General features: G+C 40.9%; 2 protein-coding genes across 12 annotated transcripts in view; one reads left to right on the top strand and one right to left on the bottom strand.

The window, feature by feature from the left end:
- Nucleotides 1–3234: 3234 nt before the first annotated feature.
- Nucleotides 3235–16273, bottom strand: LOC132575450 (tRNA selenocysteine 1-associated protein 1-like). 11 transcript variants are annotated; one of them, XM_060244241.1, is made up of 10 exons: nucleotides 16138–16273; nucleotides 12573–12711; nucleotides 11193–11260; nucleotides 10226–10302; nucleotides 8485–8523; nucleotides 7919–8095; nucleotides 6325–6444; nucleotides 5055–5454; nucleotides 4456–4498; nucleotides 3235–3622 (listed from the first exon to the last, which is right to left on the bottom strand). In XM_060244241.1, the coding sequence occupies exons 3-10, from the start codon at nucleotides 11202–11204 to the stop codon at nucleotides 3486–3488; spliced, it is 1005 nt and encodes a 334-aa protein (XP_060100224.1). In that variant the 5' UTR covers nucleotides 11205–11260; nucleotides 12573–12711; nucleotides 16138–16273; the 3' UTR covers nucleotides 3235–3485. The 11 variants fall into 11 exon arrangements, with proteins under 11 accessions (XP_060100224.1, XP_060100217.1, XP_060100219.1 ...); XM_060244234.1 differs by lacking the exon at nucleotides 10226–10302 and adding an exon at nucleotides 10009–10133; XM_060244236.1 differs by lacking the exon at nucleotides 10226–10302 and adding an exon at nucleotides 10009–10130.
- The window catches only part of PAK1IP1 (PAK1 interacting protein 1), a 22726-nt gene continuing 21990 nt past the window's right edge, over nucleotides 15558–16293 (top strand). Inside the window, exon 1 of the mRNA XM_060244229.1 lies at nucleotides 15558–16068. Within this exon, the coding sequence (XP_060100212.1) occupies nucleotides 16006–16068 (63 nt within the window). The 5' untranslated portion in view covers nucleotides 15558–16005. The remainder of the gene's footprint in view (nucleotides 16069–16293) is intronic.

The following is a 16293-nucleotide window of genomic DNA, read 5'->3' as shown; positions in this document are numbered from 1 at the left end:
CTCAATCACAGAGCAAAGCCTCTATTTTCTACATTGGCTGAGGCTCCTCCCTTAGGGAGGAAGGGGGGAGGCAGAGCTTGCTTTGCCAGGCTCTCTCAATTGCAGAGCTAGAGCCAAGCCTCTCTTCCTTCTATTGGCTGAGGCTCCTCCCCCTCATGGTCCCTTGGGGAAGGAAGGAAAGAGCCAGAGCTTCTTTTGCCCAGTTCCCTGCATCCCATGGGAGAAATACAAAGAAAGCACCTTTAAGAACTAACACGGGCTGAAGTTTTAAGGATTTTTAATTTTTTTTAAATCTTTGTTTTTTTCTGTGTCCTTTATAAAGTTTATATCTCTGCTACCTAGTCTTAATTAGATACACACAAGGCCTGGCCTGACAAGGTCTCATTTATGTCAGATCTGACCCTCTTAATAAAATTAGTTTGACATTCCTACCTTAATGCTTGACATAAACCTGTAAACTCCTATGCAATCTTGTCTAACACATTTACTCTGAAGCAGGTTTAATAGGACTAGCTCCCAAGCATTCCATCCTCAGCTGAGGTTTGCCATTGGCACAAACAGCTCACTTGTCTCTTCTCCCTCTCCTCACAGCATGCAATTCCTTCCCAAAAAAAGGACCAGCTGATCCATTCCATTTTCTGCTTTCTGAAATGGGGAGGGGAGAGCTGCCCTTTTCCAGAGACCCACAAGGAAGAGGTTTATTAGTGGCTTCATGTACTTTCTACTATATTTTCACAGATTATTATTATCTGTCTTGTGCCATGAGACTTTCTGATTTTACTGATTGTTGTGTTTTGGTTTTATATTATTTGGGAGATGCTTTTAGAGCCCTACTTCAGGGTGGAAGTAGTGTAGTTTTCAATAATGGTAGAAGTCCAGTTTGGATTCTATAAGTGCTCTTTTTATATCCCATTTATAAAAATGGAACAGATTTAGAGACACATTAACTAAAAAATACAAACGGAACCTGCAAAGACTTGTAGGGGATCTCATTTTCCCTGTTGTTGTTCAGTTGCACAATCGAGTCCGACTCTGCGACCCCATGGACCAAGTCACGCCAGGCCCTCCTGTCTTCCACCATCCTCCGAAGTCTGCTCAAATTCATGTCAGTTACATCAGTAACACTGTCCAGCCATCTCATCTTTTGCCGCCCCTTCTTCTTTTGCCTTGTCTTTCCCATCATCCAGTTCTTCAGTGAGTGCTCCCTTTTCAATTGATGGCCAAAGTATTTGAGCTTATTATTCCTACCTCTTCTGTATTTCCTCTCTCTTTCCTGAAAGCCACCATAGCCTCTGTTCTTTCTTGGCTACCTTCTCACCTACCTGTGAACTGATATTTACTTGTTCTCCTATCTTCACCTTTCCTTCCCCATCAGCCTCTACCTAGGAAATCTATGGCTCAGTTGCAGAGCTGGCTGCTGGGCCAAGCGTAGCTGACCAGACACAACTGCATGTTAGGGGCCACTCACTTTCCCGTGTCCCCGTTCCCACACTAAAAAGGTAAAGATAGTCCCCTGTGCAAGCACAGTCATTTCCGACTCTGGGGTGACGTCGCATCACGTTTTCACGGCAGACTTTTTATGTGGTGGGTTGCCATTGCCTTCCTACTCCTTTTTATTTCATATCCTGCCTTTCTCCACAACAGAGGGATTCCAAAGTAATTTGGAACCATCAAGAATTTGATAGCACAAATGATACATATGTGGCCGTTAAAAGGTAAAGGTAGTCCCTGTGCAAGCACCAGTCATTTCCGACTCTGGGTGACGTTGCTTTCACAAGAGACTTTTTACGGGGTGGTTTGCCATTTCCTTCCCCAGTCATCTACGCTTTCCCCCCAGCAAGCTGGGTACTCATTTTACCGACCTCGGAAGGATGGAAGGCTGTTAGCTAGGATATAATCATCTATGTATCTAACAGTAAGGTGCGGATATCTAAATCTGTGGATCGGGGCCACATCAATGCTAAACAGATTTCCCAGCATACTTGGAAAACATACTTTGGGGGGGGGGGTTAAATCACCCTCCAAACAACATCTATGCACATGCAGATAACATCGGTCCAGAAGCTAGCTCCTGGGAGCCCAACCACTACAGAGCAAAGAAAGCTCCAGTGGCCCCAAAGGAAAAGAAGGTGGGGAGGAGAGATGGGGAAAGATTGATAGAAGGGGAAGAGGGAAAGAAATTGGGAGGGGGAACAGAAGGAAGCAAAGGCAGTGCAATGAGATGTTCCCCTAATCTGTGGATACTTACCGTAAATCCAAAAATGGGAATCATAAGCAGACGACTTTTCTACCAACCTGAGAAAAGCCCCAGACTTGTAGAAAAATCTGGAAAAAAAGCCAAACAGAAGCAACACCTTTAACTCTGAGCATGCTACCAGTTGCCATTTGGGGGTTGCTAGGCAACCACAACAGCATGGCCAGTTGTTTGTGTAAAACCTTTTCTCCCAGTTAGTTCAGGGAAGGGAAAGGGACAAGAACCTTTTCAAAGGTGTTTTGGCCTCCGAGATGACTCTTTGGGGTCAAGGCAAACAACCACCACTAGACAATTCTCCACCATTCAGCTGGCACGGCTCTCCTAGGACTAGCTGCTTGCTACTGTTTTAACAGCACCCACCCCACAAAAGCCAGCATGGTTTAGTCCTTAGGTGGTGGGTGGGAAAAAGAATAGGAAAGTGAAAGGTGAATATACAGGGGTTGCCAGGAGAACAGACAGAAGAAATCATTTGGGGAGGGAGCTATAGGGGAAAGTGTTGTCCCCCCACCCCTTGCATCTTCCATATCATTCAACTTGGTCCAGCCTGGCTAGCCCCATTTAGCTTGGCTCAACCAGGCAGCTGGTACTCACAGCTGGGCCAGACTTTTCTAGAGGACAGGATGCTAGAGTGCAGATAAACATAGCCTGGCTAGTGGGTGGGAAGGAGAGAGGCTATGGATGCTTTCAAAAAGGGAAAAGAGGAATTAGTGCCAGGGAAGAAAATGACATGCCCTCTCTAAGTACTTGGGGTTCCACTTCCTGTTGTAAACTTGCCATGCTGTGTTCTGTAGGATTATTAGTGCATGCTACTTTCTGTCGTCCCAAAACAGATATTTAGTTCCATACTTTACTCTTGAATACTACTTGCTATGGAGTCAACCTGGAAAAACTTGAGGATTGTATCATGAATCTGATAACTGTGATTGCGTAAGTAACTGTGTATTTTACAAGAAAAGTGAGAAGAGATTCCAAATGACATGTTTGCAGAAACAAAGTTTTATTATTTACATAGACAAGTCTAGTTTCAGACTTTGCAACTCTTTACATTTCTAGAATATTTACATGATTTCAAGATACTGAGTGATGAACAAAAATTACAAAGGCCATCAAAGCATAGCAAAAAAAATCCATCACTGTGCTTTAAAACTTAGAATCTAAAGTAATGTCAAAGAAATGTAAATTTAGCACCTTCCTCGTAACGATCATGCTATGGTGTTAACATAAGACACTTTTAGAAAGCAGTAGGGATCTCAGATGTGACTGTATCCAAAGGCTGCCAATGACAGCTCATAAGTGTGTCAAAGAGTTCTTCACTTCTCACCATAAATTCTCTGTTCATTCTGTGAACATCTACATGGAGCTGTGGATCTGTTAAAAAAAAAAAGCAGGTAAATACCTATTAAGAAACCTGCTATACTAAGGAAAGCCCAAGGCCTGAGTATTTTATTTTTCAAAAAATAGTAAATATTTTTAAATATACAACAGTTTAAATTGAGAAAGGCTAAAATACTTTGTACCTTCATAACGAAGAGCTGGCCTAGCTCTATGTACATTACTTATCAAACCCCAAATTACAAAGGTTTTTAAAAAAAAAATTCAAGGGAAAAGCAGCTGTCTTCTACCTCTTAACGTGCCTTTAATGTTTTTTGAACCATCCCCAGGAATACACTGGCTTTTCTTGACACTATCCACAAGCGATTCAAGTATGCACCAAAAATACTTACCAAGAAACATTTCTTAAAAGCAGCAAATAGTTTATCTCTGAAATTTACCTAGGTACCAAAAGTAGTTGTCTTTAGGGTGTACTGAACTTCAGTTCAAAAGAGATAAGATCTGCTAGGGGAGCTAAGGATATGGTTTTCTGGCCATTTTTTACACTGACCCTTAAATGTGGAAAACTTGTAGATTAATGGAAAAATTGTGCACTGAGCACAGGAAAATGGATGGAGCAACTAAGCTAAAATAGTATTTCAATGTTATATTAATGTTAATTTCTATACTATGTTTAATACATATTCTGCAATCATACATTATACACCCTCATCTTATTCTTAATATGTCCACCTTTGCTAATCTTCATATAACACTGACTTGGCTATCTGGCAGCAAAAGAAGCTACTATTTTCCAGTAGGTGCCCCTAATTCAACACCATTGAGCAGAAAGTTCCACAGATGCACTATTCATATTTTTAAAAAATTACCTTCTGTTATTAAATCATCATTCATAACCATTGCAGAAGTCTCCTGAAAGAAGCACAAAAACAGGTCACTTTTCTTTTTTAACAATCCTGCTAATTTTAAAAGGAAGATCTAGATCAATGGGCTCTTCTTCTTTTGAGCTGTTACATATCTTATGATCTAAATCACACTGAGTTGCATTTGGAATCTCTTATTGTTAAGAATAAAATACACACAGAGCCCAATAGTTCAGGAACATTACTCCTGAAAAGGCTTACCTGCATTAAATGTTTACTTAAAAATGTTTATTTAAGTGTGACTATAATTCTACGCAACTAAGTGATTTAGCTAATTCTATGCACGTTTACTTGGCACTAAATCCCAAGTCTTAATTCCAGACAAAAATTCAGAAGATCAGGCCAGAAGGACGTTACATTATTATGATGATTTTAAAAAGACACAAACTCTAGATCCCAGTGTCATTTCTGTTTGTCCCTTTAAAATGTTAGCACAGACTTTAATGTAAACATTAAAAAACAGCCACTGGTCATGTTTTAACACCGACAACCAGCCTCCCTACCTAGGCCCTGAAAATTACCTTTGATTTTAAATGTGTGATTACCTGAAATACAGCTGGATTCATAGATTGCTGTCCCATATTTCCAGTCTGTTGCATCCTTTCATAAGAGGCATAACTGTAGTTGTAGTCTCCATAATCGGCATAGTCTCCATATTCAGGATAGTCACCGTATTCTGGGTAGTCACCGTAGCGGTCACCAAAACGGGGACCAAAGCGGTCAGCATAACGTTCAGGAAAACGGTCACTAAACTGCTCAGGGTAGCGGTCACCAAAACGTTCACCAAAACGGTTACCTCGTTCGAAGCGATCAAAGCGTTCATAGCGATCAAAGCGTTCATAGCGTTCGTTTCTATCATAATTATACTGCCGATAGTAATTCTGATAGTCTTGGTAATAGTCATTGTAGCTGTAAGGCTGGTACCGCTGAAATTCTGCTTTCAATCTGAAACACAGGATGGAAAAGGCAAGTTAGAATTTCTCAAGGAAGACACTGACTACCAACTTAGCATCCAGATTTTTCAAGAAACAAGGACTCATTATCACTGTTTCCCCTGAAATGGTAAATATCCATGTTTATGATTAACTGCCACTCAGAAGTGGATTTGCAAGTTCTCACTTGGCTTCACAGAACAAAGCTGGAGTCCAGTAGCACCTTTAAGGCCAACAAACTTTGTTGGTCCTAAAGGTGCCACTGGATTCCCAACTTTGTTCTGTTGCTTCAGACCAACAAGACTGCCCACCTTGATCTACTTGACTGAATAGTCAACCTTAGTAGTAATTACTGTCACACTGTCCCCACTCAAGTTCTTGGCACATGCATAGAACTGGCTAAAGGACCAGGATCAGTTTCAAACTTCACATATTGAGCGTTAGAGAAAAGCAGAAATAAAAGACTCCAAGCGCTTCTGTCTCCTCCTCAGCATGCACACTGTGCATGTCCATCCCATCCAAAGGTTCTCTATTCATGGCAAGAGACACAAGGAAACTCTTTTCTACCACTTAATTAATGTCTTTGATGAGGCAGCGCATCACTATTTCCCCTATTTCCTATATGTAACATGGAAATTATCTGTGTTGAGTTGTGGCCATTCAGATTATAGCATCAGCTAGGACTTACTGGGCACAAACGTATCAATTTAAAGCATGAGGCTTTTCCACCAGATCAACAAAAAAACAAAAAGAGGAAATTCAAGTACCATCATCCTTTACTAGTGAGACATTTTAAGTTTTAGAAGTGGCAGAACAAACATGAAAAGTAACCTGATACAAATGGGAAGATCTTACAATTTATGGGGAGCTTACAGTTCATTACCTTTTAGAAATTCCTAAAGTCAACCGGATTCGTTTCCCACCTAGACCAGGCGCATTTTGACAATCTTGCAAGGCTCTCATCATGTCACCTTCATCAGAAAACCTGACAAAGCCATAGCCCCTAGACCATTGACAAACAATTGAGTTAAAGCCAGCAAAAATATAATACATTAACTTACCATCAAGTTTAACATACTAGCAGATCAAGCTTACCATTTGTTTTCTTGCCTTTTTAAACCAACATCTGAACAGTAAAAAGAACTGGCAGATCGTACTCAGATTTACTCCTCAAAAGCTATACCAGCATGACCTACAGAAATATTGACCCACTAAATTACTGTACTTTCTGCAGTGATTCTGAGAGCAATCCTGAACAGGTCAACTCAACATTCCACTAAGGTCTATTCAATGGGGCTTACTCCCAGGAAAATGCTCTTAGGATTGCACTGATGGTTGCCTACTGATACCAGAACTAGAAATAGTACCTGGTGGCATGACACAACACTCTAAACATTTGTCAGTGGCACAATGGTAAATGTCCAATGAAGTGCAACTGTGCCCTAATATACTAAAACTGTACCTCTTATATTTTTCCCGCTTCTTGAATTTAGTACTGGTTACCATGCTTTCCCCTTTTCCTCATTAAATTCAATTTGTCCAATGCAGGATCTTTAGTGACTACCAAAAACAGCCCAAGAATCTGTTACCTAAATGTGAACATGTTTCAACTCTACATCTACATCTTTCCTCTGAAGTCACACTGAGGCCTGCAAAAATGCAATGCAAGCCTAATACCTCAGCCCTAACAAACAGTACCTGAACATCTATTATTATATCGAAGTACGGGTCCAGTAGCACCTTTAACACCAACAGAGAATTCTGAATAAAACTTTGTTGGTCTTAAAGGTGCCACTGGACTCCTACTTAGTTCTATTGCTTCAGGAGATGGAATTTAACAGACCTGCATCTATCTATCGTTATGTTTCACAATGCTTCCTGAGAACTTTCTGCTCACTGGCACATTTAGGACAAGGTTATCAGGAGAGTAATTCTAAGCAGGTCTACTCAGTATCCTTCTCAAGTGTGTTCAATGGGGCTTACTCCCAGAAAAGTGTCTGCAGGATAGCACTGTGACTTTATAAAAATCAGTACCTTAGTAGAGTTCCCAAACGTTCACGTTGGTTTCTTTATACAGTAGTAAGCAGTTGCAAAGTATCAATTCTAAGATGCTAACCCACAAACCTCAAGTTTTAGGCTTTAATTGGTACAGATTGAATGGGATCCTATCTATGCTCTCTCTTTTCCTATTTCATAACACATTGAACTCCTCCTCAACCAGCCATGCTGGGACCAACAAAGGTGTGTTTGACAAAATCCTTCAGCCCAGCTATGGACTTATGTGGTCCTGTTGTGTTTTTTTCTACTGAGTCACAAGACTTGAAGCCAAGACAAAAGGAAACACTGCTAGTCCAATTACCTTCAATCACCCTTGTGTAGTCTTAAACCATGATATAAAGACTCACTATGGCATATTCAGGGAACCCCAGTTGTATACCAGTTTCAACTATCAGTATTTCAAAATTTTGAATAATTACCTGGAGTATCCTAGCAGATCTGTGGCCACTTTACAGTCTACACAGGATGGATACCTCTTGAAAAAGTAGTCATAGAGCAAGAAATCATCCACTTCAGGAGTTATCTCTCCTACAAATATTGCAAATTCTGGTCTGGTAAATTCTGCCCTAACAAATTCTTGTCTAGGAAATTCTGGCCTAGAGGGAAGAGAGGGAAACATACACACATCAGTCTTGCTGTAATATAACCCTCTGGGCCCTGTATCCACTAGGTTACCTTCCGTAGTCAACCACTCATATACCTACCTAGATTTTATCCAGCCAATACTTGTTTGTCCTTGTCCATGGTGCTTTCACTGGCACCATGCACAGAAGAAAACACTGTCTTTGATCATGTTTGAGCCACAATCCTCAAACCACTCGTTCAGAAAATCTATTCTGGACCAAATTGTAAGAGGGCCATTGCCTCAGTACGAGCTACCATCACCAACTAAACACCCAAGCCACAAATGTTGTTTTAATCTGTTTAGTCCTACTGAATGTCACTGAACAAAGTTAGTCTAAGCTTAAGTAGTCACCAAACTCACTTTGCCATCTGTGCTTTCTCTGTGATTTCTGACAGCAATCTGCAAAGAAACAATGTGCAACATTTTTTCTTTACTACTAGTTATCAAAACATGGCTTTGCTGCCTACTAAAAATCATGGTCACCATAAACATAACTTTGATTGATTGATTGATTGATTGAACTTTGAGGGAGAGAACCCATAAAATTAGAAGTCGTTTTTCCCCAGATCAGCTAACAGTCCTAGCTGTTTGCTGTTTCTTCCATTAGAGTGTTATAGGAATAATTTAAAGTACTTTGGTTTAGAGGCATCTTTGGTATGATGCAACCTGTTCACCCTAGCTCTCAGCACACTGCTAGGTGAGTTATGAATGCAGAGGACTGATATGCTGTAGACCCAACTTCTATGACTTTGCTGCACCCAGTCTTAGAATCCATCTCTATTTTCCAATTATTTTTTTTCTGAAATCAAAGCAAGAATAGGAGATGGAATTTAACAGAACTATCAATAAACCAACAATTACACATCTGATTCAAATAGCAACTCTCCAAAACACTGAAGTGTTAGTTGCTTCAAGCAAAGGAGAATACTTTCTTTAAAAGCAGCTCGTCAGCAACCTTTCCTATCAATAAATGTCAAAACAAAATAAAATGTTAATATTTTTAGCACATACATTCTGTTCATATATTTCAGTAGTTAAAAGCTTCTAGAAATTATGGTAATTTAAAAGAATAGAGACAAACTGAAATATTTAACTATTTTTTCATAACTAGTTTTGCTCTAATCACAGACAAGACTGCATTTTATTCTGTGGCAATATTAAAAATCAAGCTGATTTGGGGAACTGAAGGGTGGAGGGAAATATAACATGTGAATATTGGTGGAAACCCAATACTGATCCCAGCTGTGTAAGCAACTATTTTCTGTTGCTGAAGTATGTTTCTTTACTTCCTAGACTCTGGCATGGCTACTGTTGTTTTCAGTGTATCTCCTCCAAGGTAATAATAATAATTATCATGTGGCAGTGTGTGTAGTATAGCCAGGAGGTGCTAAGATGTCCAAGGTGAAGTAGATATGACACTGCACATGGGAAAACCTAGCCATCTTAAAAATTAAGAGTTCAAAGCACATATTGACACAGAGGAAGGCATAATCAGAAAACCTTCTGGGAAGCAGTGATCAACCCAAGAGGATAGAAAGCTCTTGTAAGTTCTGGATGTCTACCATCAGATGCATCCTTCTTCGTGTGGAGTACAGTATTCTTCCAACAGTCCAGGAGCCATTCGCTATTGAAGCCTCTCGCCTGATTATTTTAGATCACATTTGAATCGACTGAGCTTTCGAAAGTTACTAAATATATTCAGCAGCTCTGTCAGACTTATATTTTAGATTCAGCTACTTATTCTATTCATAAAACTTTACAAAAGGATTTTTCAGAGTAACCCAATGTGTTGTTTTGGATTAATTTTGTCACTATTTGATTTAGAGATTATTATATGGACAAGAGCCAGCTTTTTTTCTTGTCAGTTTTTCAAGGTTTCTTCACCTGCTTGGAATACTAGTAAAATCTGGTCTTCCTGCTCTTGCTTTACTCTTTTTCTTCCGTTTTTTGTGGGGGGATCTCCACCACAGAGGCAGGCTTTCTTTTTTGGCCTTTCCCACTGTATCCTGCTAGAATGAAAAACAGTTATACAGTATTTCATCACAATTAAATGCCTCCCTCCCTCTCCCGATCACCACCTCGGTGATTTCCCCATATTCACCTTTCCCTTGACAGAAGCCTGGGGTCCCATCTCTCCCTCCGCCTCCCATGAGGGAAAGCAGCCTCTGGGGAAAATGCCTGGCAAAAATAACAGAGCCAAAGGATTGTATGAAAAGCCATATTCCCCTGACTTTGTCAAGCTGGCTAAAGGAGTGACTGCTTTTCACGCCAACGTTTTGACTCCCTCGGTTTCCTTAATTTAAAAAAAAGTTCACCATTAGAGGCTGACCAAGCTTCATGGTTTAGGAGTTGCTTTAACAATGGGGGCCCTGCTTAAGCGTCCTGAGACTTGCTCAGAGACACAGTAGCACAAAGACACCCCCTATCAATGAGAGGCAGAGCCAGAGCACAAATTTTTGCCCGCATGAGCTTGGGCAGCCTTCTTGGAGAAGAAGGGCTCCTTGCAAGCAAGAGGTCCTTCTTCTCCAAGAAGGCTGCCCAAGCTGCAAATCGTTACTTCAGGGCAACTATCAGGGGCAGGACAGAGCCATGGGGAATTCTTGTTCAGTTTTCAAGAGAGCAACACGCAAAAAAAATTGTTGCATTCAAAAAGGAAGAAAGATTAAACCAGCAGAGGCTGTTGTAGGAAAAGGGAGGGAGGAGGCAGTAGCCAAGGTAGCACAAGTAATATCCCTCGCCTTAGGGATATAGAAACAACATTTTCATTACTTACATGAATAGTGGCATTTCACTTCTAGTGCACCGTCTAGTACCCTAAATACTGAGTGTTATAGGAAAGTCCCACCACAAGAACTCACTTTTAAACAGTGCAGGAAGCAATGCCTCATGACACCCCCCCCCCGCACCCTCACCCCAAACTTCCACAGCAGGAGAGAGAAATGTACCTGGGGAAAGCCTAGGGTAACCCTCACCCCTCACCCATACATTTACCAACAGCTCTGGGCCTGGTTACGTCCCTCCTCCCCGGGAGTTAAAACAGTGGGTTCATTCTCACCAAATGATCTTACCTGGCTAGCCATTGTTAAAAGGTATCTTCACGGGAAGAGTAACTCCAGCAGCTTTCCTTTCTAGTACTCTTTTTTAGAAAAGGGAAAAAAAGTTTTCATGAAAGACAGACAAAGACATGCTTAAATCTAATACTCTAATACCTACAAGCTCTTAAACAAGCTTGAGAGACCCTGTGCAAAATTTTCATTTACAATTTGCAAAAGCCTGCCTTTGGTAGCTCATTATTTACTTCATTTACACTTAACTTTCTCTCCAATGGTGACCAAAAGCAACTTACATAATTCTCTCCTCCATTTTACCCCCACAAAAACATGTGAAGTAGTCAGGCTGAGACTGGTCAAAGGTCACTCAGTGAGTTTCCATGGTACAGTCGGGATCTGAACCTCATTCTCCGAAATCCTTAACCACTGCACCATGCTGGCTCTTCTTATGACATACTTTGTCAGAATCACATATTGATACATTAGAATTGCCCCGCATGTCCTCCCATTACTGTGTTTTCTGTATTTCACAAGAAATTTGTTCCGACAATCTCATCATGCCACCTTTCCCAGATTCTCTTTTGATGATGGAACATTTTGTCTGATTTCTAATGATTCATCTCTAAAAAGTCATTCACGTATAGGTATGAAGCAGGAACAGGCTACTGCCAGAATGGCAATTCCTATGGCACCAGCTGGCATGGCCAGAGCTGATTCCTTCACTCCTGCTACAGATGGGCATTTCCATTTATTAGCAAACACTGTCATGTGTGATGGCAGGGCTTATATCATTCAACGGTCTTGCCAGTTTTTCAGTATTATTTTGGCTCATCTTACATAATACATCATCTGCATAAACAGTAGAGACTGTGCTACTGAAAAGCGAGAGAAAAATGACTCCACTAAGCTGTTTTAATCTAGTCATGCATCTACTGTGATAGTTTCTTAAATTTAGCCAGCTGTCAAAGAAATAAAGTTGTTCTGTAAGAGAGCCAATTACTATATTTCTTTTAATTATTCAAAAACTAGTATAATGCAATCATTCTGCAGGTCTCTATCACTATACCGAGATGTCATCAACAACAACAAAAAGCCTGGTTGAATCACAGATGGAACACAACTGCTTTACCACAATCTGTTATATTATCATGCCAATGCAATAAAGCCAGCTGTTACCACCATGCCAGAGACCATTATTATGAACCAACATGGTGGCTGTTCTGTTTCTAAAGTAAAATTTTTTATTAGCTCTGGTAAAACATATGTAAGTGGAGCTAGTGTACTGCTCCATTTTTAAGATACTGCCAGACACATAATCATTATTTAAAAAAAAAAAAGACTTATTCAGCAGCTACGTCTTCAGATTGAATTTCACTTTTTGCTGTTTATGCAACTTACCAGTCACTGCACATTACAAAAACCGCCAAACAGTGGCCTCAGAAGATGATGAGTACCAGAACAAGATGTGATGCAGTGTATTTGTGGTTACAGTATCTTGATATTTTCCCCTCTAAGATTGTTCAATGAGCTGTTTTCACTGCAACACAAATAAAATGAAAATCAGATCAAACAAATAATCATTTATAACAGTACAACTTATATTGCTATTTGATTGCTGGTAATAAGTGTCTGTGTACTGTAACATAAGACACTCAAGTAAACTAAGTTTCTCCTTTTAAACACCATGCTTCAATAGTTGTTCTACTGTGAAGACTAATGGGCAAGTAAACACATTTTCCTGAAACTCTTTATAGCAGGGACAGGCAGAAGATTATGGACCAGTTTTTAGTGGAGCACCTAGCATCTTCTGGTTGCTAGGATTCCTGCGAAGACCCTGTTCTGATCCATCAAGGCATTTCTTATGTTCTTATTACTGAAGAGTGTACTAACAGATTAGTTATGGCTTAAGAGGGTCTGCATAAGAAGTGTTTTTTCATAATAAGAGGCATTCTTGCTTTTAATAAAGCAGACCACACCAGAATAAAATCAGTCATCAGCCGAGAAACATAATGGCCTGAGAAAAATCCACACCCACCACCCTCTCATCTCTTTGGGTCTTCAACGCTCTACCTAAAGATTTATACTGATCTTTGTAATCTGATCTGAGAGATCAGCCAATACTCTAGCATTAGTGAGCCGTGGGTACAGATAAGGAGTTCTATGAAAACTCATCAGAACTTTCAAGCAGGATATAAACATAACTACTACCATATGTTACTTCCAGCATTGCAACATGAGAAGCTTTAACTGGAGATCCTAGGGAATGAATTTAGAGCCTCATATATGTGAAGATTTTACTTTTTTGAGCACTGGACCCTTCTGTTACACAGACAATAGAATCATTTGAAACTGTATCAGCCTTATGGATACTGATTACTTCCACAGAATTTTTCAAACCACAGAGTACTTAACCAAATTCATGATTCATTTGGATAACCCACTTTCGGCATACACTTTGGGCTGCTGATAAAATCTTTTAATTTAGTAGATCAGATTGTTTCGATACTCCTAAACTACTTTTCTTTTTCAGTAGAGCAAAGTTAGAGTCCAGTGGCGCCTTTAACACCAACAAAGTTTTATTCAAGGTATGAGGTTTTGCATGCACTTGTGAACACACATGAAAGCTCATACTTTGAATTAAACTTTGTTGGTGTTAAAGGTGCCACTGAACTTTGCTGTTTCTTCAGACCAACATGGCTGTACACCTGGATTTTTCTTTTTCAGTAACAGGTATAAAAATATAGGGGTATTATAATTGCATAGTGATTAAATTACTTGCCCAAATTGCAGTTCTGACATGAAAGCATTGTTGATATCACATAAATATATACTAGTAAAAATGCCATATTGTTAACCAAATGCCAATAAAAAGCTAAGTAGAACCTAAAAATATTCACTCAAGTGGGAAAAAGCAAACCTGTTTAATATAACCCCCATCTCTTTTCCAAGCTTTCCACTTCCACACTAAAATTTTACCTTTATCTAAAATTGTATTAAAAAACAATTTTATAGAAATTCTTCAATGCCTTTGACTTTCTATTTGCACTTCAGTTGCCTTAATTTTTATCCTGTTATCTCTGATTTCTCCCCCTAAACATTAGGTTCAACATGCCAGCTTCAGTCTACCCTGATTTATTCACAAGTAAAATGCACGGAGACTTCCAAAACACTCTTTTTAAAAACACATTTTTTAATCCATGACAAAACCATTAGAAAACAACTGGTAAACACCACTAATAATGATATTAATTGTAATAGATGTTAACATTTTTATATAGCATGGTATTTTTTTAAAAAATATTTTAATATCTATAATGCAGATAGACCAAGATTTATATGATGTTATACACCAGCAGCATTATCTTATAGAAACTTAATACTGTTCCAAAAAGAAAAAACGAATGTAAATACTGCAATTACTCTCATTGTTTGTTAGTTACAATTTTGATTGCTAACTGCAACCAATAAAGCATATATTGTACTACTTGTTAAAATGATAAAAGATTATATCGGGAAAGAAAAAAAGAAAAAGAAAACTGGTACTACTGCTAGCTAGCTCCACCTATCACCAATCTATCCTCTATCTATACAGTTGCCTCCCTAATTCCACAGTAAAATCCAAAAACGAAGTCCAGTAATCCCTTTATTAAGAGGAACCAAAAATAACACCGTGTAGTGTGCAAGCTGCTGTTATATCGGCTGCTCTTCCTAATAGGATTAACACGGCTTTTGTTCTTGGGCTGTTACTAAGGCCGAACTTCCTTCAAATTCGCCCATCGGGAACCTTTAACAACCGCATTCGAGGCAGGGGTGGCCAAACTTGCTTAACTTAAGAGCCACGCAGAATAAATGTCAGATGTTTGAGAGCCTCAAGACATGAAGGTCAGATGTTTGAGGGACAGAGGGAAGGAAAGAAGACAGATCGGGAGGGAGAGAGGCAGACAGAAAGCAACTTCAACATTAAATGCATTCTTCAAGCTACCAGAAAGCTTGACACGGAGAAGTAATTTTAAGAGATAAATGCATTCTCCAACCCAGCCAACAGGCCAGTGGGATATCTCAATATCAATCATCGGATAATAATAATGCCTTTACACATATAGTGCATACGCAACTCTATTTATCACACAATAGTATCTACTTCATGTATATAAAGGGCCAGTGGAGGCTTCAAGAGCCACAAAATATGTTCAGAAGAGCCACATGTGGCTCCCGAGCCAGTTTGGCCATCCCTGCCTGCGGCTAACGGTGTCTGCCTGGAGGATTGCAGCCATGAGGCGCCGAAGCCTGGGGAGGCTTCAGCGCGCGCCAAGGCCTTCCCGGAGTGGGGGGGGGGGAGAGCCTCTTTCGGTTAAAAGGGCAAAGCGAGGGATTCTCCGCCCCCCCCCAGTCCACTAAGGGGGAAATAAAGGCCCCTTTTCTCATCCACCGCCCCCTCCGCCGCCAAACCCGCCGTCACTAACGTCTCCTGCGCTCGCGAACGCCGCCATAAGGAGCCCGTTCGGATCTCGTCGCGCTCCTTCCCTCCCCCCACCGCCTTCCTCCTTCTCCTCGAAGGGACTTCCGCCTGAGAAGGTGACTAAGAGACTGCCTGTTTGGTTTAACAACCGATCCCTCCAAACTCGACACGTCCGAAGAGCGAAAAGAGAGAGAACGCGATTCGATTACCTAAGCGAGACGCGGCGGCGGGATGAGACAGCAGCCCCCGACTCAGGCAATGAAGTAGACACCCTGCTGTGCTACGAAAAAAGGAGGGGGGGGGATAACTCCGCCATGGATCAGGAGACCGAAGGACCCCTACAGGATTGAGGCGCCGCCTCAAGGCCGAGCTATGGAGTTGATAGCGGGCTGCTACGAACAGGTTCTATTCGGGTTCGCCGTACAGCCGAATGAGGTAATTTATAATTTAAAAGAGAGGAAGGGGGTGTAAAGAAAGCGGGGGTCGAGCGCTAGGCGAGCTTACCTCAGGGGCCGCACGTGGCACCCCCTCGGTGCGTTCCGAGGGCGCGCGCTGGCAACGTGCGCGAGAGCCGGACAAACCGCTGCCTCGTCCGCTCTGGCTTCGTCGAAAGCCCTTTTCCCCCAGAAGCCTCTGCGGCACCCTCCAGCGGGCAACCCC

Source organism: Heteronotia binoei, chromosome 7 (genome assembly GCF_032191835.1).
Source record: "Heteronotia binoei isolate CCM8104 ecotype False Entrance Well chromosome 7, APGP_CSIRO_Hbin_v1, whole genome shotgun sequence".
Classification (NCBI taxonomy): Eukaryota; Metazoa; Chordata; class Lepidosauria; order Squamata; family Gekkonidae; genus Heteronotia; species Heteronotia binoei.
Note: the sequence above shows the minus strand (reverse complement) of the source record. Positions and strands in the feature narration are given on the sequence as shown.